Source organism: Pectinophora gossypiella, chromosome 23, assembly GCF_024362695.1.
Source record: "Pectinophora gossypiella chromosome 23, ilPecGoss1.1, whole genome shotgun sequence".
Lineage (NCBI taxonomy): Eukaryota > Metazoa > Arthropoda > Insecta > Lepidoptera > Gelechiidae > Pectinophora > Pectinophora gossypiella.
Genome location: NC_065426.1, coordinates 6,132,974 through 6,148,475, shown reverse-complemented (window position 1 = coordinate 6,148,475; position 15,502 = coordinate 6,132,974). Strand labels below are relative to the sequence as shown.

The 15,502-nt window shown below is 38.1% G+C and overlaps 1 protein-coding gene across 3 annotated transcripts in view; it reads right to left on the bottom strand.

Moving 5' to 3' along the window:
* Positions 1-15,502, bottom strand: part of LOC126377588 (uncharacterized) — a 448,572-nt gene that overhangs the window by 16,453 nt on the left and 416,617 nt on the right. For all 3 annotated transcript variants that reach the window (XM_050025400.1, XM_050025399.1, XM_050025398.1), the window contains 2 exons: positions 3,088-3,296; positions 1,620-1,755 (listed from right to left, as the gene is read on the bottom strand). In XM_050025400.1, the coding sequence (XP_049881357.1) occupies positions 1,620-1,755; positions 3,088-3,296 (345 nt within the window). The remainder of the gene's footprint in view (positions 1-1,619; positions 1,756-3,087; positions 3,297-15,502) is intronic.

Genomic DNA, 15,502 nt, shown 5'->3' with positions numbered 1-15,502 from the left:
TAGTTAATGCACTCTGCGGCAAATCTACATACAATAAGTCACGTCAAAAAAAATATGTTGTGTATGTTCTTGTACTGGATTTTGAATAAAGGAATGAAATGACAGAATGCGTTCAGCTACTTCTCATTCCACGCTTGTGTTTTAAGGGATTTTGTTTACTTCAACACTCTCATTGTGAGAATAAAAGTCCGAAGTTCAAATCCCAGCACGGGCCTAAACCAATTATCTTCTAATTTGTTTTCGAATTTACGATTGTTTTCATCATAAATGCCTATCACGTGCTCAGCGGTGAAGGAAAACATCGTGAGGAAACCCACATTTACAAGGGGCTTATAAATTAATTTACTTTTTTCAATTATGTTTAATAAGCCGTGGGTTTTCATACATATAAAAACAGTTGCGACTGTTTTTTTTAAAAAAAGAAAATTTTCAACAGCAAGTTCATACATGAATGAGCTGTGAGAACAGTTGGGAATGACCCAGTTGAGATTTAAGTTATGGATTAAAGTGTTTGAGTTACACTCGGTACTTCGACGGAGTTGGGTTTCTTGCTTCTTTTTTGTAAGTTATGCCTGCTGGAAAGTTAGTTGAGTAGGCAGTTTCTTTAGAGGTAATATACCATCATAATATATTGGCCTTTATAACACCAGTTTTATGATAGCTCGACCATTTGGTTATAGACGGCGATACGACTGACCACCTATTACGTTAGTCTAATAAAAAGCTTAGTGCGATTTGAGTACTTGTTCGTGGTGGAATGAACGTACTTCTAACTACTCCAATCAGGAATGTAGTTGTAAACTTAAGTTGTGTTCATTTAATTCGGACGGGTTGCACGCTATCGCTTCGTGATCGAAACGTTTTTTGCAACTCGACTAACCCTCAGTGCTGGTGCGCTTACGTCGCTGTGACGAAGCTGAGAAGACGCTAAGCATGCGAAGACGAGAGGATGTCCTAAGCCAGAATATTTATTTTGGACTTATCTGCCAAAAAGCCCGTTACGCCTACGGCGGCTGCTTCGACTCTGATTTTCATGTTGTCTAATTAGTTAATACTCTACGTATAGTCATTGGCAAGTGGCGAAGCAAATCTTTACTCTATTTTTCTTCATACTACCACAGATCTAATGCAGAGATACATAAACTCACGCCTATTTCCCACCGGGGTAAGCAGAGACTAAGGAATTCCATTTGCTTCGATCCTGACACACTTCTCTTCTTCTTCTATCGTGTGGGTTGTGTGGTAGATTACCAACCTCATCCACTCTGGTGACGCGGTTATTATTGAGCCGCCAAAGGCCCCTAACATGGCTCATGTAACGACTACATACTTATATCAGTAAGTAGTAACCAGGGCCAACGGCTTAACTTCTCTTGCTTCCTCCACATTCGTCAATCATTTCATACACGCACACCGGTTCAGATTGTACTGAAACTTTTCTAAGGACATGTCAAATTTAGTCAATGTACGTCCTTCTATGTCTTCCTTTGCCAGCCCTACCACCAACCCTCGCTATATGTACTGCTTTCGTAATCTTATTAACGTTTATCCGCTCTACGTGTCCAAGCCAACTTAACATTCACAGATCTAATAATGTCAAATCATTGTTGTATACTGACCTACAACGACCATCTCAGCAGACTTGATGTCTGTATGGAAGAGCGGCGCGTCCGCCGATACTTCGCACTGGTACTCCCCTGTTAACGTCCTGTCCACCTCCGTTAGCACCACCCTGTTCTGGTCTGACTGCGCCACCTGGTGAAAAAATTAATACAATCGTAAAATATTATCCACAGCTTAAATACTTCCATATTTCTTATTCAAATGCGTAACGGCGTCTGTGGTAGTTGAGTGTTGGGCTCATGATCCGGAGGTCCCAGACTCGAATCCCGTTGGAGACATCACAAAAACAGACATAGACCGTGTTTATATTTGACGTCTAAATGTTTGATGAGGGCAGCGTAAACGCGGTACGATAGAAGTCTTAAACAACAGTGATAATCTTCGCATAATACATTTCTAATATCTAGCCATAGAGGCGGCCAATCAGTTTGCGACACCAGACACTTCAGGACCCCGATACCGACCCCGCCGGCGTGGTCGACGATTTCCCTCAATCAGCGCTTACCGCTATTGACCCACTAGGGTCGATTAATTCTGTCAAATATTTTTCCTCTAAGACGACACGCCCTGAGCCGAGGTTCGTGCCCAACTGGGCACCCTCAGGCCTGTTATCTTAAACGTTGTACCGGGTGAGAGCCTTCAGCGCTCCCCATTTGTCTGGCCAAGTAATTAATGCCATATGCGGCAAATCTACAATAAGTCACGCCAAAAAAAACTGATACAGTAGACCGCAGTTACACATATTTCAAAGCAACTCTGAAACACTTTCATAAATCTAATAATAATTTAGGCAAAAAACAATGCATTCGAAGAGTTGCCTTCAAAATCCAACCTTAATGTTAATACGAGTAAAGCGGAGTAGAGAGTAAATCGGCTTGTCGTTGGAAGTACGGACTAAAGCCTCGCGGTTAGACACCAACCGAGATAGCTTCAAGCCGGTTCTGTTCTATTTAGTTCTCCATACAATTTAGGTGCAAGTGTTGGACTATTAGTGAGATGGTTTATACACACAGACAGTTTTTTTTTTACCTTTGATGGGTTTGCTCTTGGCCCCAGACTTGCTCGAAGGCATTGATAAGCCTAAGATGGAGCGAGCTGGCCACAACAGGTGCCTGTTCACTCTGGCCTTTAAAGCACCCGGGTTATATGCATTCGGAGAAAACAGAAGACGGCACAGAAAATAAAGCATACAAATAGATTTTTAGCAGCTTTGCTGTACTGAAGTTGCTATTCTGATTTTAGGCATACACTGTCTCTATATATAAAGGGTGACTGATAATCAGGTCACAGTCCTAATCACTAGAAATAAAACTTAAAAAAAATATTTTGCAAACAAACTTTTTTAAAATGTAGGCAAACGAACAATAATTAAGAGCGTGAATGAATGAAATTTTTACGCCATTGAAGTAGATATACTCTAAAGCCATTTAAAGTACTTACTAAAGAAAAAAAAAAGAAACTCACGTCAACTTTGATCTCTGCGACAGGAAACACCTTCGTAGCTGGCGACTCTTTGGGCACATATCGGTAGAACTCGATCATATTTCTATACCACCGAATTGAGTAAAGTTGTGCACCCTCCAATTCGTATGAACACCGCAACTCCGCATCTCGGCCGGTTAGTACCGCCGTTGGTACGTGGATCTGAAGAGATTTCAGAGTGTTCACCGTTCCTATGGACAAAGACAAAAATGGTGTTTTTTATTTCAATCAAATTGAAGAAGAATGAAAAATAAGTGTACGGATTCTGGGACACTCAAACAAATAATAGAGAGTACGTGTGGACTATCTGTAGCGCTCTCGAGTGTCTGAGGTGTGGTATTAATTTCATCCTAAGTACACAATCATCATTTTCTCACGGGGTCCGCTTACCTAACCTTAAAATTTGACAGGTCCAGCTTTTTATAGAAGCGACAGCCTGTCTAGTCTTCTGACCTGCGAAGGGAAAACCAACCCAATAACTTCATAAAACAATACAAAATCAACTTGAATCCCACAAAGTTTCTTTTAAAAATACTTTGTTTTCAAAACACACTGACCCATTTCCTGTCGTAGGTACAAACAATGCTCGTCTTTCACAACTGTTCCTATAAAAGTTTACAGCGATCGTTTCATCCTACTGTCAGCGGGCGAAAAAATAAATGAAAGCTATTAAAAAGGGACGGCACAAAAGGTGCCCGTTACAACGTTTTAGGATAGAGGTGTCGAGCACAATATACTGTTTTGGGTTATTTCAGACTCCACTTGCGGTGAAACCCTAAAAGCGAGTAATTTGACAAAAAGCTTGGAGGATTAGCTAATTAACAGTAGCAACCCAGCATTTTCTGACGTGGCTTTTTGAAGAACATCGCACAACATTCGCTATGTAATACTTGTTCGTAAAAATGAAGAGCGCCAGGACAAAACACATTTTTTTTCTCTAAAACTAATGGCAATCTTCTATCAAAGTACCAGGGAAGCAGAAATCGCAGAACATCGACATAAGATTTTACGATAGCGCCAGTAGTACATTTTTACCTTAAAGCCGTGCAAGGTGAAGAAAGTAAATATCAGGTTTATGACACCTCGTTAGAAGTTGGCTCATAACGTTAAACGACGTCCCCGGTTTATCGTGCTTTTTGCTCTTCAAATCTGAGGGTTGGTGCGACGCCTATGAACGCGATAAAGCGACAAACTCGTGCTGTGATAGCTTAAATAACTAATAAAATTATTTTTTAAAATATTGTTAATTATTGTCTGTCTAACGGGTTCAGCACAGCAACCAAAGGCTTCGATCAATAGACGCAGCGAATACTATCTACGGTAGATAGACGTTCTACGGCTACTGGTCTAAGCCCTCGATATATTTCTCGTCGCGCGCTGCTGTGCCGCGAGTGCTGTTTATTTAACTACACCAAAGTCATTGATAGCCAAATTTGAAAACAGAATCTCGTTGAAAATTGAAATAGTTACAACTACCAGAAATGAAATGAAGATACTTTTGCGGTGCCCTTACAGGGTCTCACATGTTTGTACATATTTACTTATAAAAACTGTAATACTCTAGTAATACCATGTGACATGCAATAAATAAATAAATGAACGATTTAGTAAGAAATGGCAATAGGAACGTGTGACGTCACATTTCCTAGTAAGTAACAACTATAATCAGCTAAATAAAAATGCCGTTTTGCTAGAACGGGACGGGATATTTACTTTTAACTAAGAATATTTCTGCCGTTGGATGGGATATCTACTGAAAAACGGATTTTAGACCCTTTCACGGACAGAGACCATGGGTCATTGATGGTTCATAATAGGTAATATGACACTTTGGGACCGGAACGTCTTTAGACGTTCTGTCCTTGAAAGTGTTAAGCATGATCAAGGGAGTAAATTGTTGGAAAGAAGAAATAGTCAACTACCCGATATTTCTACTCGATAAACCACTCATGTGTGTGCTCTTCTTACTCCTTACGGACATTTAAGATTAAAGTAAGACAAAGAGGGGGTAAAGTCGGCGCCCGATTCGAATTGGTGCGGGGCGAAGAGTTTCCTTTCTATAGGCAGTATTATTCTTTATTATATGTTCATACGCTACTCGCTGTCAGTCAAATAAACTGCTTAATACTTCTGCAAGTTATTATTGCCGAGTATTTTCGGCTTAGGCACGTGAAAAAGTGCCCATCTCCGGGAGAGATTAAAAAGTTTCGGCAGAATACCTCATTGTCTGTTAAGTTTTGCAAATAGCAAGAGTCTTAATGAAGACAGATTAAAACTGAGTATGTCTTTTTTAATGAAAATGTGGATGTTATTTGTAATTTAACGCTATTTCTTGCTTTAAAGTTCACTTTCTCCAAAGGATTCGGTCACAGAATATTTTGTTTCACCTCTCACAGAAAGATAAGTAAGTATAAGTAATTAGAATTAGCACCATTGAGTTGGCTACATACACTGACATACTATAAACAAATAGACTCACATTCCCTGAGGATTTTTTTTTATAAATAAGTGTCCGAACCTTGTTGTAAATCCATATACATTAAGTTATGTAGATAATATAAGTTCGTTTCCTCAAATTAAGATGTTATTGTTGTTAAAATAAAAAGCAATATATGTTGTACAGTGTCGTCATTACGCTCTTTACGATAAATTCGATTTTTTACAGAGCTTGGTACATTATTTGTTTATATACGAGGTCAATGGCCACACGCCAACTACATATGTGTTTCCAGAATAGACCATTCATCCTCTCCGCTACGATTCTTAGATATTTAGGCTAAATATTAACGTCATGCTACGGACATGACGATTACATTTAAGCATTACATGGAATTTAAAGCCAATTGAAGCGTCACTTCTGCAGAGTTTGTGCGGTCTGATATACCTAGCGAAATCCGCAGTAAAGTAAAGCAAACTATAGCAAACGGGACATGTTTGCATCGATGATATTTTAGCAGTGGTGCGAGTTTTATATTCGAAGCGGTATTGCGCCAAACAACCAACCAAACAAAGAGATAAAAGCTTTTTAAATCTCCAAATTTATGGTTTGTTTTCGCAAGCTGAATGCTAGAGTTGTAACGGTAATGTAACTGTTACGGATAACTTGATTTCCGATGGTCAGAGTAACGGAGTGGAAGAGGTTATGTAGTACGAATGCGGGGTGCAAGATAGGGGTCTCCCCTACTGATGTTTCCAAACTGATATTGTATGTGGAAGTGAGTTTTTTTTGTAAGTAGGTACATAATTGAACCAGGCAAGCGTTTACTTTGTGGAAATCCAATCTACATACGTATACATACATGTAAAGGTAAAATATAAAATAATATACCCAGTGGCCTCGATTCCTGCAGACACCTCTTAATTTTATTTTAAGTTATACTTCAGTCATACGTCAGTTTCTTTTCCGCTGAAAAGGAAAGGGACGGATGATTGACAGCTGTTAATTTTTATGGTGTCTACAGGAATCGGGGCCACTATATTGTTTCGTTTTACTCAACCGATCATCATTAAATTTTGCGTACACGTTGTTAGGGATACATAAAAGGATAATGGTACTTTCTAGTGTGCTAATTTACTCAACTGACCATCGCATTGCATGAAAATAAGGTACATTCTGGTTGCCACAAAATCTGCCAAATTTACAATATTAGGTAGTGATCATCATCGTCAATTTAAGGGCCACGCTTTTGTCGGTGCAGCATTTCCATGCTACTTTTTTAGGAAAAAATAGGGCAGTGGTTTTCCTCTTGCCTTCCGCCCCGCAGTACTCTGTCTGATGCAAGTGGCATGGCGCCCAGAGTAGTCTATTACAAAGCCATACTAAGACTCCTGTCCTCCGCCTCTGAATAGCACTGACAGTTACTGCTGCCCTCTGTCAGGTTCCAGGTTACAGGTAGCGATAATATAATAAAATTACTTTAATACTATCAAACGATCGACGGTTATTTATTTGTCAGTCCTCTCCACTAAAAAAAGTACGAAATACCAACATAAAACTATTAAAGTACCAGGGTATCAAAAACGCGAAGAGTGCATCTCTTTACAATAGTATAGGGACACCTAGCGCGGCCGATATTATTTTAATGCGCACAGAATGGAGCATATTTTATGCGAGCTCACGCGCTTAGCTCGCGATCAGAAATATTGAACACCAAGTTTTAGTACAACAAACCTTGTTTGGACCACAGAGATTTATTGAAAGTAGATTTCAGAAGATTTTCAACGGAAAAGAATTTGCATAGGATTAACGCGTTAAAGAAAAAGCATTTGGGATAGATATACATAAATTTATTAAATGAATAGCGAGGGTTTTCAGAATTTGCATTAAGAATATTTAATTGGGAGATTTTGTTAATTTCTGTCAAATATTTTACAATATACGCGACTTTGATAAAATATTTCGGTACTCACAACATTTAGTAGGTGTAATCATTTAGTGAAAGTTCGCAATTTAAAACTTACGCCTAAGGAGATTTTGCCTCTTTTGACGATAAAAATAACATTCTTACAACAATATAAATACTTAAATAGCCTACATACTTCCCACTGGTAAGCATGGCCTACCACTTAAACAACTGGAGAGGGTATGGAGCATACTCTACCACGCTGTTCCACGTCATTAATGATACAAACATTAAGCTTCATACTAAGTCTTTTATTGGAAAAAGAATCTCCTCTCCTCGAAAAAGTTTTAGCTGAAATATTTCTACAAATTGATATGGTTCGAGTAACAACGATTTTGCAATAAGTGAGCAACGCCCGTATAATACTTCAAAAAAGAAGGTTTTTTGAAGTCTGTTAAAAATACTTATTAATTACTACTACTACTATCCTGTGGGTTATGAGGCGAATTACAAACCTCATCAACACTGGTTTTAAGGGTTGTTATAAAGCCACCAAGGACCCCTGACACACTTAAATACCTAATAGAAAAATACTTATTAAAAAAATGTTAACACCTAATTTAGATTCGTAATGATCAAATCCAGCCTTTTTTGTTTTCAATTTGGTTCAATAATCACCATTTCCAGGAAATAAACTTAAATATTAGGTATTCCAAATTCGATTTTATCGTCGAATTCGAGCTATAAAATGATAAGCTCGCGTACAATTGGGCATCATGAGTTGTATAATTTTTCAGTCGTTTCGCGCCGTTGAGTTGGCAATTCTGAACTTGCGTGTTTCATTTGTTTTATTGTTTCTCCGTGTCGCGGCTATAAAATATTGTATCTGGTCTTAGTGACGAGTCCAGATACGATGTTACAAGGTTGGAATTTTGAGAGGGTTTGAGTAAGAAAATAAAGAAAATTGTGGTAAGTAATATTGTAGAGTTTTATAACTTTTTAGGTTTAATAACTTTATTTTTTATCATCGTGAAAACGCCAGGAAACCCACTTCCCGAGAAATGCATTTTCGGAGGTATGTGACCTAACCTGTATTGGGCTGGTTTTCCCTTCGCGGGTTGGAAGGTCAGACAGGCAGTCGCTTCTGTAAAATAGGTAAGCCGACCCTGTGAGGAACAGGATAGGGTTAGGGAGATAATGAATAACGTTATTATTTCTAATATAAGATTAATCTTCTTCTTCAAATGATACGATACGGCTACGACTCACCACCACCTATGACGTCGGTCTAACGGATATATCCAAGAGATTTGGCTGCTTAGTTCATCTTGCGATAAATGTACCGCTGAGGATATAGTATAATATATTATGCTGCTTGGGATGTAGTCGTAAGCTTATGTTATTTTATGTTACGTTCTTCTTAAAACCTTATTTCTTAATTAATAGGTTGTCTTCAAGAAAAAATAACATTTTAACTCGATTGAAGCTCAATTGCACTTGTCACGTGTCGTAGCAAATTGACAGCGCACGCCAAAAGCTGCATTTTCATTTGTTTCGTAAAAAGTTCAGGATTTCGTTCAACAGTTTTATAGTGCCGTAATTCAACCATTCCGATTTAAAATGTCGCGTTATAATTCAATCAAGTTTCCAATCAATCGCACAAAAAATTCCATCATCGCACAATCATCCTGATTGCTCGTTTCCATTTCGGCGTTATTCGACAATCACAAAGTTTTTCCATCGAATTATAAGCAACGGCACAAAATGTTGGTCGGCCTGACAGAAACCCAATGTGATTGAATACGGTTGAGAACTAACGACTTGTTAGTTTTTATTTAAAACTTGTCGCTAACATGTTAGGTTCGGAACAAAATTGGTTTTCCAGTCAACGTTTAGTGTTTTTTTTTTGTTCATTTAGTTTTTTGTTTGTTAGACAGGCTACGTCAGCATTGTTGGACGTCAGTCAGGATTCGTTTGTCGGTGAAAATCTATTGCGAATAATTTATTGAATTCGGTTGAACTTTTTCTATTGGTGGTAGTTAAAGGAATTTTGCAATACAACTAGTTGAATTTATTGAAAGGAAATGCCGGATAATTTTACCTACTTACCCACAAGACACTTACAGGAAATACTTATACTTAGTTGGGCAAAGGCGGCCTTATCGCTTCGAGCGATCTTTTCTAGACGTACTTTGGTGGAGAATATAATGCAATTCGTACAAAAGCACGTGTACCTTTTTGTAAGTATTTATTTTATTCAAGATGTTGCACCGTCCCGCACCAAATTGTAATAAATGTTTTCTTGCCACTGGTTGCCTGAAAAAAATAGCTGCTTAGCAATAAGGCCGCAAGATTGTACTGTATCTTTCATCCACGTGCGTAAAACTTGTTTTGTATGTTGTGTGCTATAAAGTATATTTGTATTGTATTGTATAAATATAGAAATGTAGCCTTACCCATAGTAAATACAAATACAAATATACTTTATAATTATTGCACACATCATACAAAACAAGAAAAACAAAATCGACGAATAAAAGGCAAAAAACTCTCCAAAAAAGAAAACACATAAGCGCCTTTTTGAAAAACCACATTCCGACACGATAGATCTTCATTAAAACCTCGAATTCATTCAATCAATTTCATCATCATCATCAATTTAAGAGCCACGCTCTTGTCGGTGTAGCATTTTCCATTCCAGTCTATCAAAGGCCAATTCCTTGACTTCCCTATAAGACACGACGTTAACCTTTTCTTTAATCTGTTCCATGTAAGCTCTTCTTGGTCTTCCCCTTCCTCTCTTTCCTTCTAGCTTTCCTTCTATGATGTTTTTAATGAATTCGTCGTGTCTTATTAGGTGTCCAATCATCTTGCCTCTTCTGTCCTCAATCAATTTCATTCCGTACAAAATTGTGATCACTTTTACTTAGATGGAAATTAGCGTGTCTATTGCGATGATTTGCCACCAATAATCACATGCTTTTTGAAAGCCTTCAACGTTATGTATTGACAAAAATATGTTTTACATGCTCTACGTAATAATTCTTTTCCAAGAATACCAATTATGATTTTCCTAAGTACTTACAACCAACCAAATTATAATTTTTGTAACTATAAACATTATCGGACTTATGAAAACTACTTATTTCGATCACTGTCTAGCCTATTAGAAATAACGGACGTGAATTATGTATCTATAGAAACGTAGGTATAGAAAATAGTTAGGTACGTTCGGGGAAATATATATTTTACATCTGATTAGATGCCTACAAGATCCTACTGCTGGACAAAGGCCTCCATATCCGCTTTCATCATTTTTCGCGGTCCTGTGCTTACTCCGGCCAGTCCCTCCAGCAAGTCATCACACCATCTCTTTCCAGGTCTACCAGGACGCCTATACCCGTTATGAGGCACCTCATGATCCGTGTCCACCACTCATGGGCACACGCACATAGTCAACATAATCCAATACCCCTGGTTATATTAATATTTGTCAAACCTCTCCTCTTCCAAGAAAAACCGCCGCCGCCGGATTCTCTGCCATCTGCTGTATTTCAGAATGCATATAACCCGGGTATTTTCAAGACCAGAGTGAACATACACCTTCTGGGCGATGTCTTTCTCCTCGTCAATGCCTTCGGGCAAGTCTGGGGCCAAGAGCAAACCCATCAAAGGTAAAAAAAAAGAAAATAACATCATAGAAAATCCCTCGTCCCTTATTTAGTTTATAAATATTATTATCCACTTTTATAGGTAAGTACTAACATAAAAAAATAAAACAAATTGCCTGTGGGTTTAATCTAGCTAAACGTCAGACAAAAAGTAGTATCCACGTCAAACCAAACTTTTTACGCTTAGAATAATAAAGAACTAAGCTGAACGTGGTAGGAGTTTTTTCTTATTAATAGTGTTGTTACGTTCTGAACAATTACTATCGATATTTTTTTCCAAATTTAAAATCAAACAATTTTAATTCAGTACGTAACATAGTTACACTTTGAATCGTAAATTTTATTACAAATATTGATTTTGTCGAATTTATCAATAGCCTAAAACTACTGCAGTTTTTTTTAAGTAGCCCAGGAAAAGTAGCTGCAACAAAATCCTTGGACAGGGCCCTAGACGTTCTCAAAAAATGTGGTAATACAATTTGGCTGCCTATTTACGGTCAAATTGAACAATGCAATGCAATGAATATGCATTTCCAAACAGATGTTTACACATTCATACATTAAAAAAAAAATACTTGGCGCTAGTTTTTTACTGACTAGATGTTCGGGAAGGTAAGCTACTGAAAGCGATTTATGTTTTTCATTGACTGCCAGTTCCCATAAAAGATGTTTTTTTCAGTAAATACGAGAATTAATTTCATATTTTCCGAACGTCTTATGTTAAGTTAAAGTAGAAAGTAAAACCCGAAAAATAAAGTAAAACATTATGAATAAATGATCAGGTACGTATTTTTAAAATACGATTTAATGTAAAACACATTATTTTTTCCTCGTACCTAACAGTTCTGTTCAATTATGAGTTCTCAAACAAAAACTTTTTTATAACTTCGCAAAGAAGAGAAAAGGAAAACATTGACTTTCAAAGTATAATGAACCAAATTCAGGAAGTAGGTATCCATAAAGTTTACTTTGTTTTACTTACCCAATTTATATGGGACTTAAAATAGCTGTCGGGGAAGTGAATGTATATACTATACACCTCTAAATGATTCAGGAATACACACGTGATGGTATGTTATGTTCTTGATTCATATTTTCTCAATTACTTACATGCATACCTTTTCAATTATCACATCACTAATTTAAGAGCCAAGCTCTTGTCGGTGTAGCATTCTCCTTGCTACTTTTTTAGGAGAAAATAGGGCAATGGTTTCTTGCATTCCGCCCCGCAGTACTCTGTCTGACGCAAGTGGATGGCGCACAGAGTATTTCAAATCCGTACTAGGACTCCTGTTCTCGCCTCCGCATGAATAGTACTGACAGTTACTGCTGCCCTCTGTCTGGTATCCCTGGGCAAGGGTTCTACCTTATACCACGTAGGTCTAAGTCCCTATCCGAACTCAGCCACCATCTCACTCCGGCCTACTGATGCAAGAGGCTCTCACTCCCGCGGCAAGGACGCGCCGAATAGGATTTGCCCCAGTGAGAGGCTGAGAATGACTTTGTCCCCCTTGGGGCAATTTCAATTATCCCTCTTTATTTAAGAGCTGCGCTCTTGTCGGTGGAGTAATCGCCTTCACCTCCCCCGCATTCCTTTTTTCGCCTTAATTTTAATTATAAATATTGTATATTCATTCTGATTTTATATTAATAGTTTGTATTAATTTTCAATTTCCGGCCTACCTCTCCTATAAGCGTTGAGGTCATCACACCATATTTTACAGGGTCGGCCTCCCCTACTGCTGCTGTTGTGTGGGGTTGGAGATTGTACAGAGTCGAGAAGAGAGCCTTTGCCCAGTAGTGGAATTAAATAGCCTCGATAAGATAATAATATTTCCAATAAAAAAAAAACTGTGATGATAAGCGTAAATTGTATCTTTTGTCCTTATTAGACATTAAGAGCATTATAAGCATCTTAACATAAAACTTTTGTTACTCTCAGTCCTAAGTCGGAAAAAAACAAAACATCGATACATTATTCAAGATGCAATTTTCCCCTTACTAAGTCTAATGACCCTATGCCGCCGTAGCAAGTCGGCAACAATAAGTTTTACATGTCACGTTAATTATGACCCGAGGAAGCGTGTGCGGAGTTTTTGTGCAATTTATTCATTTGTACCCACCGCTGCTTTACTTATTGTGGGGTGACATATACGCTTAGATATTACAGGACAACGCTTTTTTAATGTGAGTTTTTATAGAGTTCTCTAGAAAAGTATTAGTGAATGCCTTCTCATTCAAGCAGTGATATGGTCGAACAAATGGGTTGGGCTAAGGTCTCGTGAGAGTGCCTAATTAGCAACAGAGTAAGAACGGGTTTCCTACTTGAAACCGAATACCGTTTGATCGAATATGAATTGCTCGAAAACGATAACTCGAATGCCCATGAGATCGACAAATCATTAACTCGATAGCTTGTCCTCATCGACGTATCAAAATCTCGAAAGAACATAAACTCAATGGATCGACGCCGTGAAGGATCATTAGTTTGAAACTTAATTTATCGAAACTGAGGTCCTTTTATTCCGGACTCCACCGCAGATGATCGGGCCGTCAGTGCGTTGCATTTAGATACTTTGTTTTATTATTATTGTTTTTGTGAATTTGGTTTGTTTTTCTTTTTGTTTTGGTATTTTTTTTTATTTTATATTTTTTTTTTTTGTTTGTTTACTTATTGATTTCCGTGTGGTTTCTGTCCTGTGTTAAATGTAATGTACCTGTCTGTCTGTGTCTGTGGTGTCCGGAAGTAATAAATGTTTCTTTCTTTCTTTCAAACTGTGCTTTTTACTGTTCTCAACATATTCCAAAATACTTAGAGATATTTGCAGTAGATCGTTACAAGTCCATCCTGATCCTTGTTAATACCTGTTATTTTGACTTATTCCGATAAATACGCCTCAAGTCTTGTCCTTAGCCAACCCTATAAGGATTATAGGCGTTGTAGCTGTCTCAATTTAATACCATTTTTTTACGTAACATAAAATAGCCAATAGCATAACAACTTCTGTGGTCGATTGGTTGATCGCTGAGCTCGCGATCTAGAGGTCCCAAGTCCGAAATCAAAAAGGCGTCGTGCGTGGCTGACCGAGAAAAAGATGGTGTGACGATTTGGATGCATACTTGACATCTTGGAAAGAGAGAACCCAAGATCGAGAGGAGTGAGGGAAAGTGAGAAAGGCCTTTGCTCTGCAGTGTAGGCTAGTAATAAATAATATATTTAAATACCTGTGAAAATGACAAAAAGTAGAAAAATATCGTATTCTTTAACAAAATTGGGTACATTGTTGCAATATCTTGTTATTGTGACCCTCTATTAAGTAAGAAACACTTGTATCGGAGGTCACGCTCTTCATATAAAAAAAAATCGCGCGACGTCATGCCACTCGCCGTAAAGAGACTCGCTGTAGCGGGAATCGCCGTTCGGGGAGTCGCTGTCAATGCCACAATTCTCATATATAGTACCATAGAGAACCTCTTATTAACAATGAGATTATTAGTAATCTTAATACCTATATCTAATTGTTAGCTTAACTAGTTACTTAAATTTTGTGTATTTGTGCGTGAAAGGGTGTGTATTTGAGAGGGAGTGTGTGTGTGTGTGTGTTTGAGAGGATGTGAATGTGTGAGTGTTGGTGTAAGTGTTGTTGTGAAACCCTATTTACCATTCTCAATACAAAAATCCTCTATTGACGTGTTACCCACTTCTTTGTCCATTTACGACCTTACCCGAAGGTCGCCCTATCCGGCCGGTGGTGTCACAAAGAGACATTCAGGAAGTTGTGATAAACTGCCCCCATACGAACTTCCCCTGCTGATTAGCGAGGGAATCTTCTGGAACATTAAGTACCTACATAAATATTTAATTTATGTTATTTACTGCTTTACATAAGCTTACGACTATGTTCCAATTGGGATCGTCAGAGGTACATCCATCGCAAGGTGAACTAAGTACCCACAGCGCACCGAGCTTTCTGTTAGACTCATGTAACGCCGTCTGTAATGGTCGAACCAACTGTGTGTGAAAACTGCACTTTAGATAAATTAATAACACATTGGTGCAAGTTCAGGGAACTGATAACTAGTTACCAGTTATGCATGTACGTCTGTTTAAAAAAAACATTCAAAATTCGAACAATCCATATATCCTTCCCTAAAAAAGTTTCGATTGATACTCCTCTCTCGTTGAACACATAAAATAAACTCTGCGCCACGTATAGCTCAACATAAAGGCAAGTAGACACATTATCGCCAACTTCAGTGATTACCGATGTTCGTAGTTAGTCCTCGGCCACAATGCCAAAGTTTGCTATCGGCGGCTTTTACAATATTGTATGTGGTTTTGACTTTAGTTACAGATGCTTTAGAGATGGCGGGTTAATTTGG